The sequence below is a fragment of the Balearica regulorum genome, chromosome 14 (assembly GCF_011004875.1).
Source record: "Balearica regulorum gibbericeps isolate bBalReg1 chromosome 14, bBalReg1.pri, whole genome shotgun sequence".
NCBI classification, from domain to species: Eukaryota; Metazoa; Chordata; class Aves; order Gruiformes; family Gruidae; genus Balearica; species Balearica regulorum.
The window spans coordinates 20,133,581-20,150,576 of record NC_046197.1 but is presented as its reverse complement, the minus strand read 5'-3'; the positions used below and the strand labels follow the sequence as shown (position 1 = coordinate 20,150,576).

Genomic DNA, 16,996 nt, shown 5'->3' with positions numbered 1-16,996 from the left:
AGAGACAACCTGATCTTCTCGTCCAGGCCTTTATTAAATCCAACATCTGTCAGCCAGGAACAGGTTTTTGGGTGCCCTCAATGAAATTGCATTATACAGTCTCTTGTGGATTGATGGATTGATTTTTTTAATTTTTTTTTTTTAAGGGAGGAGTCCTTAATAAATAGGACTTTTGCTATCAAATGGATTTGCTTTATAAAGAAACGATTCGACATCCCTTAGCTCCATGGGTTTAATTGGCTTTATGAAATTATATTTATCCAAGCCCTGCCTTTAAGCAGGCAGCGAGACTTTGGTTGTGTCCGAGGCAGGTCTCCACAGCCTAATTTTGTTAATCGAGATGTGTAAGGGGGGGGTGTGTGTGTGTGTGTAATACAAAACCACGACACCAGAATGTAAGTTTGACTTCTGAGATTTGATATATCAAAAACATCGCTGGCAGAACATAATTTTAGAAACATCATTGAAACCTGATAGGAACGGGCTATTTTTATTATTTCCCGTTCTTTCCTCTGTTATTTACCGTGCAGTGATATTTCACAAAGCAGCTGCCGGTGCCTTCCTGCCATGGAGAGACGGGAAGTTACAGGTGCATTTAACTTCCAGGTGGGTTGGGGTCCCAGCCCCGTTTGCTCGCGTTTCGTTGAGGTTATTTCGGTGACAAACGTCGGCTCTGGCTGCCAGCGAAGAGTTACCAACCGCTCCAGATCGGCTCTCCGCTTAAAGCTGTCGCTGTGTCTTTTTACAGCGCGTTGGTACGAAGGGCCTCTGCAGTCACAGTATCGGAGACTGTATTTTTAAAAGAAGATTTAGATTCTGGAGTTTATTAACTTATGCAAAAAAGAAGAAAAAAAAAAAAAAGGTGTTTGGGTTTTTTTTTTTTTTTGCACCATTCTGCTGCACTTTCCTCACTTATTTCAGATAACAAAGTATTACTTTTTAACGAAGCCAAGGCCGAACTGCCTTCCCGTTCGTTTTGGCCCCCGGTGAAGGTGCACCGGTGCTGCAGGGCGGTGGAGGGGAGTTCAAAGCCCCGCGCGCTCCCACGTGACGCCCGCCGCGGGGGGGCGGGGCCACGGCACGCCCCGCCCTCCCTCCCCGCGGTCACGTGCTCACGGAGTCCTACCGTCGCGGGTCACGTGAGCGGCGGCGGGGCTGCGGCGGCGCGGGGGCTGCCGGGTAGCGCGAGTGCCCGGCTGCGGGAGGAGCCGCGGCCCGGCAGGACGGGCGGAGGGAGGGAGGGAGGCCGGAGCCGGGCGAGGGGCCGAGGGCTGCCCAGGCCGACGTCGCCGGCCCTCCCCGACCTCGCCTCGCCGCCAGCCCGGCCCCGTCCCGCGATGGAGCGGCGGGACCCCTGGGGAGCCGACGTCGCCTCCCGCCAGTGAGCCGCTTCCCCCTTCCCCCGGGCCTCGTCCCCCGCCGGGGGCAGGACCTGCCCCTGCGCTCCCCGGGTGGTCGGTGACTCGGCGGCGGCGGTGCCCCTTCCTCCCTCGGGCCTCTTCGTGTCCGCCCCCCCCCCCCCCCTCCTCCCCGCCCGGCGGGCCGGTGGCGGCAGCCAGGAAATGGTCCGGGCCTAGCGGAGCGGCGAACGGAGGTGAGACGCGGCCGGGGGTGGGGACGCGCCGGGGCCGGCCGCGGGGCAGGGGGGCCCGCCGCGGGGGCACGCCCTCCCACCGACACCGGCACCCCCGCGGCGGTCCCGCCGGTGGGGGGAAGGGCGGGATGCCGGCAGCGGCCGCCGTCGGACCCCGCTCGGTCCCGTGTGTGTGTGTCTGTGTCGTCCCCCCCGCCCTTCCCCGGCTGGTTTCTCGGGGAGCTTTCCCGGCCCGCCCTGCCCTCCCGCGCCCGCAGCCGTCCGGCGCTCCGTGCCAGCGTTACCTGCGCGGGCCCCGGCCCGCCCCCGCCCCGCCGGGCTGCGGCTCCGGACGGTTGGGATCGCCCGTTTCACGGCGCGTCTCTCCCGCTTCAACCCGCGGTGTTGCCCCGCACACGTACGTGGCGAGGGACACGCCGAGAGGAGCCCCGCGCCCGGCGGGAACGGCGGTGGGTGTCTGGGCCGGGCACCGCTCCCCGCCGGCCTGTCCCTCTCACCGGGGAGCAAAACCCGGGTAAAAGAGGCGTTCGGGCCGGTTCCTGTGCTGGCCGAGGGGTGCATCCCCTCTCTTAGCTCTTGGGTTTAATCCTTTTCCAGTAATTGACGTCAGGGCTTTGTTCCTTCCCCTTTGCTCTGGGCGGTTTAGGCCCTGAGCCGCTCTGGGCAGGGAGCGGGCAGGGTGCCGCGGGGGTCGTAGGAAAGGGCTTCGGGGAGGTGCTGCCCCAAGGTCAGGAGAGGGGAGACCCTGGGGTTACTGGCACGCAATCGCATCCTCCTGGGGAGCGACGAGGTGGTGGTTACGTAAAGCGTCGTCCCGATGAGGATTGGGTTATACTTTGTAATCAAAGGTCCCATCGCTTAATGTTTCTTGAGCCTGGGCTGACAAATGGTGTTTGGTTTTTTTTTTTCTTTCTCCTCTGAACAAAACAAAGCGAGAAAGTGCTGAGACGTGTGATACAGATATTAGTGCTTTCACTTGCTGTGTCTTTCATTCACTTCTTCAATGAGGAAGGGATTAACTTCATTTGGGGGGAAAACAGAGAGTGCTTCTACCCGTCCCTCAAATACGGCCTGAAAAGATGATGCTCTGATGAAGAGAGCTCCCTTCGGCAGGTGTGGGCCTCTCCATTTCACAAGCCCATCTCCTCGGCTTATTACAGTCCCGTTTGATCATTTACTCATGAAGACTGTGACGGTTTTAAGTGTTCGCGTGCTGCCACTGATGTCAGTCAGCCCTCCCACTTGCCTCTGCGTGAGCTGAACAGGCACTTACTCAGCATCAGTCATCTTTGAAATTAGCTTGTTCTGCTCCAGTCCGTGCTTTTACTTGTCACCTTACTGCCAGCTCCCTCCTCGTTACTGGACTTCTCCTCACGGGTGTATTTCTAGTTCCTTACGTTTCTTTACAACTTCTGAATACTTCTCTTAAGTCACTGGACCGGAGTGCTTTGCAGCCCCGGAGGCGTTATTGCGAAATAAGGTCTGGTCAAATGCTTTGGAGGAGTGGTTGGCGACTGGATTTGTAATTTCGTTATCTCCTCTAACGAGAGAAACATCATTAAAGTCACAGTGCTACAGTTGTGTCGTCCGCCTCGGCGAGGTGTGTTGTATACAGCCGTAGTCGCGTAGGTACTGTGCGTGGGCATTGTTCTGGAGTTGTACAACGGCTCGTCATGGTAATCGGGCAGTTCTTGTCAGTTAATGACAAGAAAGAAAATTTTACCCTTTGGCATTATTACTATCTTGGCTGTATTAATGTATCGGTATTAATGTTTATGATTTCTGAACTGCTAGACAATGTATTTGCAGCTTTGGGCAAGAGCAAGCTCTCCTCTGTGGAACAGTTTTAACAAACATGAAAGAAAACAGTAAATTTCCACTGTAGTCTCAAAAACGGTTTCAGGTCTCTAATATTTCCTTTAAACATCTCTGCACTTCTCATTTTATGACTTTTGTCTCGTGTCTCAAACATCAAGTGAGCGAGACTGAGCGCCTGGGGTAGGTTTTTGAGCAAGAAGGCACACAGCAACCAGAAAAAAAGCAGTTCATGTTTGTGTGCTTTGCATTCTTCCTAGTTATAATCTAAACTTGATAAAGCATGATAAAACTTCAGTGAAACAGTACTTCTAGCTTGTCTTTTTAGTAGGCTGGAATGTACAAATGTTTTGGCATAGTTATGACCCAACTACTTAATGAGAAGCCACATATTTTTATCTGCAAACGCCACAGACTTTGTGTTATTCGGGTTTTGTAGATAAATAGTTGCAGCAGAAATCTGTCCTGACATTACAGTTGGTAGATAAGTTGGCACGTACGTACTAGTTCCTTCTTCCTTTTCTAGCTCACAGCTGCTGGCAAGGATGTTCTGCTGCACTTTTGTTTTCCAGCGTGATCGCTCCTGGATGCGGGATGTGACTAAAGACATGGTGGGTGTGCTGCTGGCTGAGAGGGCAGTTCACTGCAGCTTTGGAAGCAGACGGGACTCTGTGACCAAGGGATGGTGGCACTGCTGTCCCCCGTATTTTCAGTGCTTAGGAGAGTTGCTGTAACTGCTCATCGCTGTTTCTCATGCCCGCCTGCCTTTCCTTCCTGCTCATCCTCTTCTTTTGTGAGTTTTTTAATCACCGCTTCTCTTATTCTTTGCTCCAGATCAACAGAAACGTACGCTGTTGAGGGTAGCAGTTTTAAGCAGTGATACCCGTGTCTGAGGCTGAATCTTGAGAGTTGAGAGACAGGATGAGCAACTGTCCTGTGGGCAGGTTTTGCCTTGGTTGGGGTGTGGAAAGAGTACGAGCATCTTCCAAGAGGCCGCCTCTCCCAGCAGCAGTGGGTATGTGGAGGTGGGAGGAAAGTTAGTCGCGCAGTGTCGTATTTGGGATCTGCCTGGCTGAGGATGTAAGAATAGTCTTGAGATTTTAGTGACTTTGAGGTTTCTTTTCTGCTGCAGTAATTGTTCTCAGCCACATAATTTCAGATTGTTACTCACGTGTGGTTTGTTCTACAGGCATATTTCTTTTCTCTAGTGTTACTATAGACTCACAGTCACCTGTAACAGAGGCAAAGAAATTACTGAACTTGAGTCCACCTGTCTTCCTTGTTGTTTGATTTTAATGTCTGTCTTGGAGTTTGTATCAAGAAAGAAGCGGTGTGGATATCCCCTTCACTAAGCAGTGAGAAGAGAACGCCCCAAATTGTGGGGAGATGGAGAGGCCGTAGGATGAAGGGGGACTGTCTGGAAATGAGTCAGGAAACTTTGACAGATTACATTTAAATAGAGGAGGGTTAGATGTACGTAAAATATATTCCTAACTGTGTTAAAATAAGAATATAAGAAGTCGGGTTCATAGAATTGCAAACCTACAGATGAAAGAACTTACCTGGCAGTTATTCTTCTCTTGTGGGATTGTTCCTTCTCTGCAGTTGCTAATGACTAACACGATGCTCTCCAGGCTGTGAGAGGATAGGGGTTCTGTCACTGCTAGGAAACAGAACTGCACAGCCTCGTGCTCCTTCCTGTCATAAAGCTTTTCTCGTAAGTTTAGTCAGCCTGAATTTTTAAAGTAGTACCGTGCCCTTACTGTTCTCTTAAGAGATTTATTCTCTTTTTAGATACTTGAACTAGATGTACATATTCCTGTTGAATTAAGGTTTCCCCTTTTGAATAATTGTATCGGTGCTCTCTGAAATGAAAATTCGATGTTGTCTACGAGTTTTGCAGCGGTGCCGAGCACAGCACGTAGCTGCAGTGTAGCACAGCTTGCTTCCTTGTCTGGTCCTCTGCCAGCTTCGTACGTGCTGTCCAAAATTCCATTTCCCCCGTAGCTGTGATATTGTTTGCCTCATGCACTCGTGTCTAATTTGGTGTTTGCCATCTCTCCAGGCTCTCAAATTCTTACTACTTTCCAAGTTTCTTTCTCCAACTTTGTGTTTCATACCTCTTTTTTCCCTAATGTAGTGAACTATATTTTTTTCCCCCAAGTGCATTAGTTTGTAGTTCTTCAAGTTGTCATGTCTCTTGTTCTCACTTGATTCATTAATTCTTGCTGATGAATGTAAAACCTGGTTTATTAACTGGCAGTAGTGCCAGGTACCAACAGGAAAAGAAGAAAAAAATACCTCCTCGTGCTTGGTACTGTACAAACATTGAGTAAGAGAAGTTCTTGCCCTGAAGTCTTGAACTAATTTTCTTCTGTTAACAGCTCGTTAAGAAAAGTTTTCCTGCACCTCTTTCCATTGAGCTGTGGTACCCAGTCCCAACAACACCTCGTCACTAGCCAGTTCGTTGCCCCCATGTACTGATCTCTCATCTTAGTTTTTAGTTCATCTTAGTTTTTAGTTCATCTTAGTTTTTAGTTCATCTTAGTTTTTAGTTCATCTTAGTTTTTATTCATGTCACAACATTTACTGATAATTTACTTGAATGTTTTGCTTTCCATGTTTTATAATTAAACAAATATAGAGTGTACTTTTACTAATACGGTAATCCTGTAATGATCGTGTTTTTCAGGACAGGCTGTTTTGTCGTTCCAGATCTCTCCCTGTGGAGAGGTGTGCTCCTCTGCAGCCTCACGCTCTTTATTCCCATCACTACGCTGGGGGCATAAAGACTAGATGTAGCAGACAGCAGCCCAGAGTAACGCTGTGGTTCTCTTCAGCGTTAGCGCTGCAAAGGACTGATGTTTCCCTCTTTATCTGCTGTTTCCAAGAGTAGCTGTAAGATGCTCGCCTTTTGGACTGCACTCGAAACCCCTCAGCATTTGAGTTTAGTGGCTTACTCGTGACGGGGCGGAAGGGAGCCCTGGAAGTGCCTGTGCCCATCCTGAAGCTCCCGGGAGTGGTTCTGGGATCGGGAACAGTGTCGGAGAATGTGTCAAACCAAAGTGGATCCCTAAACTTAGTGCTTTTATAACTCCGTAACTTTTACTGTATGTGGTGTTAAAACGAGAGGGCACCCAGGTTTTGGTATGCTGGGGCGTCGTAGTCTCCTGGAAACAGAGGTGAGCACTTGATATCTCACTATAGTTGGATCAGAGATAATTTATTTACATACATTTCCCAATTTTAAGGAAAAAATAATAGTATGTTTCATTTTTAGAACCAAACATTGGGAAAACAGTGTTTCTAACCAGTGGTCAGTTAAAAAGTACCCTTCAGACAGGAAAAACCATTTAAACTTGTCCTTAGCTCACACTCCGAGATTTCACCAGGGTAAATTGCTCCCTATTAGATACTTTTCTCAAGAGTTTTGACTCCTGCTGAAGTTTCCCACCACTGAACGTTACTCTCTCCTGCTTTCTCATTGAAGTGGAGCAGGTCCACATGAATCTTTACTTGGAGAGCTGAATCACGATCTGTCCTTGGGCAGCGGCGTGAGAAATGAAAGTGAGTTTCCAATACAGAAACCAAAGAAATACGAGAAGAACAGAGCAGATGTTTTGTTGCTCCTCCAGCAGCATATAGCGTATAGGTCCCGAGGTAGTAGGCACCTACCCATAGATAGACACGTCCTCATAGATAAATGTGCAGCCACCCTGGGGCCATATAAGGCAATGTTAGTGGAACTGCTCCTCCAGCATCGGGATATCTGGAAACAAGTTGTGATAGCTTCATTCACCCCAGCAGGCAGTTCTGTGCTCCGGGCTTTTTTCCTCTGGTGCTGCAGGGCCATGGAGAACAGTCAGAAATGTAGAACGCGCTTTCCTTAGTGCGGTCCTGTTGCAAGTGTCTGTTTTTAAACGAATGTTTAATATTTATATTGGTTATCTGCAGTATTTTTATATAAATTACGCTTCAAGATACTAAACGCGTACTTCCACGTATGTCACCATCTACGCTAACGTTACTATAAAAGCTCAATAGCTGATCATAATTGTACACCTTTGTACATTCACATGTATTTTTTTGTTTGTTTCTGCATTTAATTGAATTTAATTTTCAAAAGACGTTAAAGAGATTTCAGTGATGGAAGTGCTTAAATGGTTTTAATTAGGCTTTGATGTGCACAAATCATTAAAGCAAGTAGGATGAGGAGATAAGAGTCCACAATTCTCTTTGTATAGTTTGGCTGCAGAGCAACTAAGGGAGTATTTTCCTATAGGGGAGGGTAAAATCAAACCCAAAAAAGCCACATCAAAATGGGAATTTAGTTTTGGTGTGATGTTATGTATTTTGTGGGCAGAGTAGTAACCGGTTTCTGGAAAAAAAAACCAACAAAAAACCAGAAATGTGCCAATCTAATTTTCCAGTGTTCCATTACTATTAGCATAAGCATTTCCTTATTTAAAGATAATTAAAAAAATTGCTTGGTCAAAGTCCAAATCTGAAAAATTGAGGCATTAAGATGAAAATTTCAGGAAAAACTGAATATGAAGAAACGGGTTAAAGGACTTAATGGAGGAACACATCGTAAATTTAATTTAGCAAGTTGTGCTGTGTTTTGGTATAAGTAGGAATAGTAACCCAATGGAAGTTGCTGTGATTGAAAAATGCTTGATTTTACAAGGATGTCTTAATACTACTTTATCCTTGTAACTTCAAGGGCCTTGAAGCATAAAGATTCGCCAAGATAGGAAAAATATTGGTCTGTTTTATCTCACTCATGTCTTTTTTTGATGTGCTGGGTGGTCCTGTATGGAAAAGAGTTCACCGATAGTTTTGTTTGTGTGTTTGGAGTAGGTTTCTGTATATTTGGGTGGGTGGGTGGGGGTTCTGTTTGTTTGTCATTTACCATTAAACCTTCCAGTTCACATGTGGTTTGTATGGCAGGGACTGGTGCTGGTGTGTAGCTACTGCAATCCCCGCTGGCTGAGGCGGAAAGCAGTGTGGCCACTGTACCTGCTTGATATCTTGTTGTAAATTGACTGGTGAAGTTTTGGGACCACTATATTTAATTTTGTCCTTAGGATGCTGATAGGATAAATTAGCATCATATTAAAACATTGATCTCACGCAGTGAAAACTATGGTGTCGATACAGAGTGAAAAGGTTTTTCCTGGAGCAGTGATTTCTTCTGCTGAAATATCTGCACCAATTATATTTAATGAGGAAAAAAAACAAGTAAGTAGTTTGTACTGTGACACATTCTTAGCCAATAATTACCAGAAATATGTTTTACTAGGAGAGAGTTTTACACAAGTAGTCTTCAGCTTAAATTTGTTAATCACTAATAACCTCCTAAAAAAGGACTTTTCTTTCTTAGGTTTTTTCCTCCAATTCCCTCTTTTTTTAAGAAAAACGTTGCATTCTTTTACGGCCACATGAAGCATGATCCGTGCTGAATTGACAGTGTTGACATTTAAAGATGTTTTCATGGTGTCCTCTTCACCTACCTAACTGGCCCAAATAGCTCACGTTGATTTTTTTTGGTTGGTTTGGGGTTTTTTTGGATAAGTCCAATTGCCATTTGCACAGAAGCCGCATGGTGTGCGGGGGTGGGGGGGGTACCGGTGACTGCAGGGACTTGCTCTGCGTGGCGTTCCTCCTGCTCTGCCAGCACGTATTTATTCAGAGGAATGTTAAAATACATTCAGTCATGATTTACTGACAGACTCGAAAACTAAAGATGGTCCAAAATGGGTGTGGTTTAATCTCAGTTTCTATTTAAGAGAAGATGAGTACAAAATTTGGGTCTCGTTGGCTGGTATGAGGGGGGGTTTCTTGCTATCAGGAGTGTACTTTGTATTGCTACAATTTATTTTAATCCATTATACAGCTTAATATTTTTTAAATTATTATGTGTAAGTAAATAGTGAATCATACCTTATAAAAATTAATCTTAGCTTGTACTTGGTAGAATTCAGTTAATTCAACCAACACCGCGGAGTTGCTGTCCGTGCTGGGTGCCAAAGAAAGGCAACAAAACTGTTTAATTGCAGCTGGTTTGTCCATCACATCCCCGGGAGCTGCAGCAGTGAGAAGCATTTCTTGCCGTGTAATTTCAGTAGCACTTGACAGCAGTTTTATCTGTTCACAGAGATGTTACCAGGTTTAAGCTTTGTAACAAACTGACACGCTGCCAGTCTGTATGAGCTGAACCAGCCTGTTGCATTAAGTGTTTTGAAATTCAACTGAATTTTGACAAGACTTTTGCAAGGTTGCTTGTGTTTTTCTTTAATTTCATACAGGAGAACACGTAAGTTTTTTTTCTAGCGGCAAGATTAATGTAGTCTCACTGATTTTAAATTGTATATGTTGTTACGATTCTATGTTTGGCAGGTTTATGCCGAGTCTTTTAGCTATAGTTAAAAATACGTTAGGAGCAGCAGTTCAAAGCCAGCTTGCACAACACCTTTACTAGTTTATCAAATGCAGAAGTTAAGTTTTTGGTCTGGGTAGACCAAAAGCTGTTCACACATCTTCTGCGGAAGATGCTTCATAATTATTGCTCATAATTATCCCATCTCTGGTGTAACTGCGCGGTCCTTGGGTGACAGCGGGTTGCACCCGAGCGGTGCTGGAGCTCTGAGGGGTGCCCATGACGGCGAAGTTTGGTTCCCGGCTGCCCTGCCTGGGACATGGGACCCCTGGGAACCCTCTCAGCTGAAACCAGGACAGGCACCTTCTGTCCCGGCTGCCTTTGGTGGCTCTGTCTCTTTTGGGTCCTTCAGTCTGATAGAACTGTGAACAGCGTGACTTCTGTTTTGAGGCCACATCCAGAAAGGGGATAAAAAGCCCCAAGAACTTTGGGGCGGGGAAAGGTAACAGCATTTGTGGAGGAAAAAAAAAAAAGTAATTTTATTAAAAGGGTTTGTATAGCTAAATTAATGTTTATCAACTGTTTTCCTGATGTAATTAACACTCTGCTAAATGCCATGATACTTGGTGGCTGCTGAAATGGTAATGTTTTTCTCAATCTGCTTACAGGGATTAAAAAGTACAGGTGGTGTTTAATAGGTAGGATGAAAGGTTAAAACTTTCCCACTTGTTTAACTAGTGTTTGTTGGGAAGCGCTGCACCTCAAAGCTGTGGCTTTCCAGGTGAATTTCAGCTTACCTCTGGACATAGTTCTGGTCCTTTGCCCTCGCTTCAAATTTTTTGTCTGCAAATCTCTTCTCTAGTGGGTTTTTCCAATGTTTAACTAACATGCGCTTTCATCTTCTCAGTGTACTTCAATTGCAAAAGAAAGTTTTCAGTTATCAGAAAATATCCCAGGTCTCAGAGCTGTCATGTCATTTCACACATTAATAGCAGTTTTAGACAGGTCGCAAATGGTGATGAATTTGGTTAAGTGTTGTGCGTACGAGTTAGGGTTGAAAGATGGGAACTGGAGTTAAAATTCTTATTCTCTCTTTTCTGGTGCTCAAAATTGTGGATTTTAAGCAGTCTATGAACCCTTCCAGTTTTCAAAAAGCAAAGCAATCCTGGAAATACCGTAACTGCTAGCAGGGACCACTGGTGCTACGTGAGTTCGAGCTGTCACTTTTGAGAGGATCTTTACATGCCGAGATGCATGAACTCACTTGGCTTTTTTCTGCTTCCCCTCCACCCCTTTGGCTGTTCCGGTAACGGTCTGGAAACATAATTCACTTTGTTATGCTAGTCAGCCTTTCTGTAGCATACCTCGAGTGTTTTCCCATGTTTCTGAAGAGTTAAATCACAAAACGGTGAAGTTCCTTAACGCGGGCTAGTCTGCCAACGTGCTCTCCAGCATCCTTCTGCTCTTGCTTCATCAGTTGTGACCACCCTGCTTGTCAACTGTTGCAAAGTCCACCTACGGCACTGCGATGCAAAAAACATGGGCAGCAATTTAATGAGACTTCTGTGGATTTTGGGGGGTTTTGTTTGTTTGTTAGGATTTTTGTTGTTGCTTTGTTGCAAACAGGTCGCTTATTCCTGCTCTCTAATGCTGATGTGAGTGTTTGGGGGGGCGTGGAGCATTCAAACTTGTCTGTGTTTAAAAATAACCCAGCTCCCAAAATAGGTATTTTGAACCTGCACGGATTTCCCCAATTCAGCTTAACCAGCTCCAAGGAATGGCTGTGTCGGCACAACCGGGAGAGCGGTGCGGGGCAGGAGCACGACGGGTGGGAGCTGCCGTGGGCGTCTGCCCTGACCGGGGGCCAGGAAGCACACTCGTGCTACGTGCTCACATTTAAAAATTGCCTTTTGCTTTAAGTACCAAGTACAGCCGGGCACAGGATGTATTAATAGCCCCAAAATATTTTGTTACTGATACTTGTGTTGTGAAGATGCATGAAACAAGCTGTGTTTAGAAAACGAGCTGTGCTTGAGCGAGCAAGGGGAAGAGGCAGAGACACTATCAGTGTTTACACAGCGTTGTCATGTGGAAGAGACCTTACTCGCACGAGCACTTACAAAAGACCTAAGTGGTTTATACAGTGGTGGAATTTATTATCTCAAACCCTGATGTTCATTTTAGTATGTTATGCAGCCAAACGCGTGAACCGTGGGTACGATAGGAAGCCCAAGATAAATGTCTTGTGAGACGGTGCAGACAGATGAGCTTTCAATAAGGCTGGAGGAAATGGCAGTTAAACCTGGGTAATGTATGCGATAAACTTTTTCTCTCCTTGCTTCTTCTGTAGTTCTGTTAAGATGGGAGAAGGATGTGAACCTTGAAATGAATGTGATTTTTCTCTCTTGCCTTTTCACTCTTTCAGTTTAGATGGCACCTCATTAAAACATTGTCTACTGTTTCAAATCTTACACAGAGCATATTTATCAGAGAATTTCTGTGAAGTGAATCCTTTCTTAATCCTAATGCCATAGAGTTCATAACACTCAAATGTAATGATGCCTTTTATGAAAGTAAATTAATGTGAGGAAGTCAGAACTATAATAGCCAGATAAATGTTGGATGTCTGAATAACTATTGCTTAATAAAATTTAAACACCAATTGTCTTGGCTTCAAAGTTTAAACAGAAGAACATGTAGGCACAGGAATTTGGTTATTAAGTTTCTGCCCAATTAAAGTGCAGAATGTTGTTGGGAAACAGTATTAGAATGTGCTTTGGTTAGCCTGTGTGGACATGAAAAGATTGCAGGTAAAAATTTTGTGTTCGTGATGCTCCATCTTTGCAGCGTGCAAATTATAGAACCTGACAGTGATGGAGAACAGAAAGGTTGAGGAGAATGTCATCCCTTGAGTGCGAGGTTGAACTGGGTTGAAGTTTGCTGAGTTGAGATTTGCGTGAGAAACAGATTTGTGTTCCCAGTGGATGGCAGAGCTCCGCTGACTTCGGTCTCACTCTAGTGCTTTTGGTTTTGTCATCTTCTGGAGTGTTAGGACATCAGGGCTTGAGCTTCAGATGATGTTAAAAAGTATCTTTGCCTTGGTGAAGAAAGCCTCCTGTCCCTGAAAGTAGTTTTGGTATTGCAAGGTGAAGCAAATAGAAATGCAAAAACTTGGGAAGGCACCATGGAAATTCTGCTTCGCTTGACAGCAGAAATGAGCTTTCCTTCCCTCTTCTGGCTTGGGTTCAGTTATTGATAACTCGAATACGTTGAGGCTCCTCTGTCTTAGCTGACTTGGTGATGTGGTAGGTGCAGAAAATAACAATTTTTGTAAATTATGGCTTTGTTGTATCACGGCGTTCAATCTTGGAGCTACTCTTTTCCTTTGAGAATCAGTAACGGCACTGATGGGCCATTCCTCTGGGGTCTGTGCCCTCCAACGCGTGCCCTGGCTTTGTGGCAGATAGAGGGACAGCTGATGGTGGAATGAACCTTCCTCTGCTGTCTGCGTCCACCGAGAGAGGAGGAGAGAGCAGGGAGTTGTGCTGCCACCGCTAGACCTCCCCACTTCTCTACCTTGCTGAAGAGCCGGGACAAAAAGGAAGGACTGAAGTTGGTGTCCTGTGAGCAGCTCTGCTCTCTTCGAAGGAAACGAGCTGAGAACTTTGTTTCTGAGAGCCAGGCGGCTGTTGCCTCTTCCTGTCCATAAATGGGATAGAAAAAAGAAAAACAGGCAGAGCCAATAGCCTCAGGTGTGCTTGTTTTCAGAGGAGATAAGGACTATTTCCTTGGAACAGCTCTTTGGGTGGGAGCTACCAGCCTTGCAGAAGAGCCTGGGTGGTGCAGCGTGGTCCCTTCGTGGTTCTGCAGTCACGGCTGTATTGTTAACAGCTTGTCCCTCATAGTGACACCAAATAGAACTGACACCTGCGTGAGGTTAATCAGGGAGGAAGGGGGACCAGATTTTTTCACTACCCTGTAATACGTTTGCACAAAAATAAGACATTTTAAAGAACGGGTAGTTTTGCATCTCTTAAGATCCCTTGAGTAAATTACATCAAGCCAGTCTTGCAAATTCTTCCTGGATATAAACAATTTTAAGCTATTTTAGTAGTATGTTTTAGAAATGGACTTAAAACTGGGTTTTAAATGAGCTGTGTTGCAGCTGAAGTTCAAAGTTACCATCCTAATTTGGCTTCTAAAATCCAGTTACTGGGTGTTAACTTTTACCTTGGTCAGAATGCAGTCCTTGCTTCTCTGTGCTGAGTCTCGTGTAGGGTGAAAAATACACCATTTCTCATCTGAACTTGTTTAATGAGACATTACACTTACAGAGCCTCTTTAGCCCTAAAGGATCCCCAAGCCCTTTTTCAGTAGTTAGTGTTGAGTTACAAATCATCACCGTGATTCTTAAATCCATCACCGCGGTCTCGTGGCTTCTCAGGTAGAAGGTGCTGATCCCTGGGTAACGCGATAGAGCTTCGGGGAGCGACGGGGGCAATCCGGCAGGTAAAACTAAAGAGCAGGATGCAATTACTTGCATCGTCACTTGACTGAGACACTGGAATTAACAGCGCGCTCTTACAAAAAGTAGAGCGCAATTTCTCCCGACTAACGGCGATGAGGGATTTGCGCTCGTTTGTCTGAGAAGCAGCGGCAAGTCCAGGCGTATAGTGCTTTCTCGGGGATTTCTGCGGTGTTTGGGAGCTGGGCAGGAAGGAGAAGCGCCTGTAGCAAACTGCGAGCTCTGCCCTCCCCGGTATTGCTCATCGAACATTAACCCGACCCGGGCCAGCTTGGCCTGTTTGTTTGTTTGTTTGTTTGGCTGAGCGCTCTCCCAGGCTCCCCGTTCCAGCCAAGGTGGTGGCATCCAGCTCTTCCAGCGCCTTCCAGCGCGCCGCGGAGTGGGCGGAAGGAATCCCCGACGTGAAGGGTGGGATAGAAACAGTTCTGTTTATACTACAGGAACAAGAAACGTTTATGTTAATGGTGAATCACCATTTATGAAATAATATTTTGTAAAAAAAGTGGAATACTTTGTCCTTTTGAAAAGTTGTTTTCTCCTCTTTCTTGGCACGTGGATATTACTTGAATTCTCTGTAAACTCTTGTTCTGTGCCTTATTTCCGTGTTATAAAACTCTGTGAAGACGACTTTGATGATTGCTTCTGTGTTTGCAACGTTGTGATTGCCCTTCCAGCTGCACCTGGAGAAACGTATTCTTTTGTGCAAAACTGTGTCTTTTTGGTAGGAAATGTTTTATTTTCTCCTGCAGGTTTTTTTTTTCTTTACCATAACATTGAAAATTAGAAAAGACTACACATTCGCTTTTACATGATAGATGTTGTTACATAGTTATTGGTGACACCAGAGCCTGTTCCTGGCTTGTGTGTTGGTGGATTTTTGTTTGGTTCGTTGTTGCAGGGCAGTTATTTTTTTTTAATTTCTCCCTTTTGTAACAGCTCTTGTGTGAGTGCATTGGTACTAAAAGCTGACAGAGTAGCATTTTAGCATTGTGCAGGTGATTTTAGTGACAGCTTTAGTTACGATGCCATACTTGATGCATAAGTTGGGAGAATGGGTAATTCCTTAGATGCTCCTTGCTGTTCATGGTGATGTGTCAAAAACTATTTGAAATAAAACAGGTATCTTTAGGAGGGATGCAGCTTTCAGGCAGTTGCTGGTATTCATAAATGCCTTCCACAAACATGCCATTCTTTATTACAGGCAGGATTTTCAGCTTTTTTCCTTTTTTTCCTCCCCCCCCCCCCCGTACAAGTTGTGTGTGCTTTGTGCGGCTGGGTGTGCCCTGCATGGAGCGCTAGATATTGTGTGTTCTCTCTGAAGACTGTTTATCGTTCGTGGCCAAATATTGTCAAACAAAGTTTGTGTTTCATCACAGCCAATTGATAAAAAAACCCACCACTGGATAAACGAACTGTTTGATTTCTCTTGCTTATGAAACCAGTTCAGATAGAAGAAAGCCCTTGAGTTAAATGAGGATGTCTTGAAGGAAGTCAAGGTGTTGTAAACAGGCTTTGAAGATCCACTGATGGCTGGTTGAAAAGTGGTGGGTTTGGATCGCTTTGTGCTGGGCTGCGTGTGGAGGGTTCCTTGGGCGGACCTTCACCTTTGATGGTTTTGCCTTACGGTGCCTGGGAAGGTGGAGTGATGCTGGTGAGGTGCTGGTGAACGTGGGCAAGGACGGGCTCTTGGATGCCTGAGGTGGTTCAAGACGGGGGAGAAAGGTAGGCTCATAGTCCTGCGCCTGTACCCAGGGCTTGGCCAAAGTCCTTGTTCCTTTAACAGCGTTGCCAGTAAAACTTGGGCAATGTGGGCGTGTTGGTTGGGGTTTTTTTTAACCGAAAATGTGGCCCAAAAGTCCCGTCCCTGGGATTTGCCACCCCACCCCGGAGCTGGGGAGGTGGGAAGCAGAAGGCTGCAGCGGGTGGGCAGGGCAGCAGCAACGCTGCGATTTCATAGTGCCACTTAGAAAGTCCAAGATGATGATTGCTTCAGTGAACTCCAGCCAAAACCTGCCCTTTGTGGATTAAGGATGAACAGAAATACCAAATAGGATTTGGTAAGGTGTTGGAATGAGAAATGAAAATTGTGTTTCTGGTATGGATGGTTCGAATGACGCTCGGCTAGTTCACGTGCTCAGTACGTCCAGATCAGCAGTGAACAGTGGTTGAAGAATACACACAAGTGGATGTTGTATCAGAAGTTCCCGTGAACTTCCTGCTGAATTTCCTTCTTTCTTTCAGCTCTTTGTACTGAGCTGGAGAAGAGGCATGAGATTTGAACAGTCAGTTGTGTAGTGAAATCACACACGAAATGGGCTGTGCAGAGTACAGCCTGGCTAACTGTGCGCAAATAATGACTCAAACCAGGTAGAACTAGACTTTCTAAAAATGGAAATACTATGCTGCACTTTAGACCTGTTTTCAGATTTCTTTTAATTTTTGAACTTTTCTTTCTCCAGATGTGGAAATTAGGGTGACTTTGGTCCTTGCTGCGGGGACGTTAGTTTTGTCCCCATCAGCCTGGCTCTGCTCATCCTAGGAGTTCACACTTTTGCTCAGGCCTCCCGGGACGAGGGAAGGGGAAATTATAGCAGGATCCTCTCGATAGCAGCAGCTACTAGTCAACAAGCTCTTCGTCTTCCACCTCCAGGCCTGGTGTGCAGGGAGGGAGGAGCAGAGATGC

General features: G+C 45.8%; 1 protein-coding gene across 5 annotated transcripts in view; it reads left to right on the top strand.

Moving 5' to 3' along the window:
• The first annotated feature begins 1,155 nt into the window (after positions 1-1,155).
• The window catches only part of AFF4 (ALF transcription elongation factor 4), a 52,676-nt gene continuing 36,835 nt past the window's right edge, over positions 1,156-16,996 (top strand). For 3 of the 5 annotated variants that reach the window (XM_075766255.1, XM_075766252.1, XM_075766251.1), the window contains exon 1: positions 1,157-1,381. In XM_075766255.1, coding sequence (XP_075622370.1) covers positions 1,338-1,381 — 44 coding nt within the window. In that variant the 5' untranslated portion in view covers positions 1,157-1,337. Of the gene's footprint in view, positions 1,595-16,996 lie in introns of all 5 variants that reach the window. The other 2 variants (XM_075766254.1, XM_075766253.1) reach the window with 2 other exon arrangements.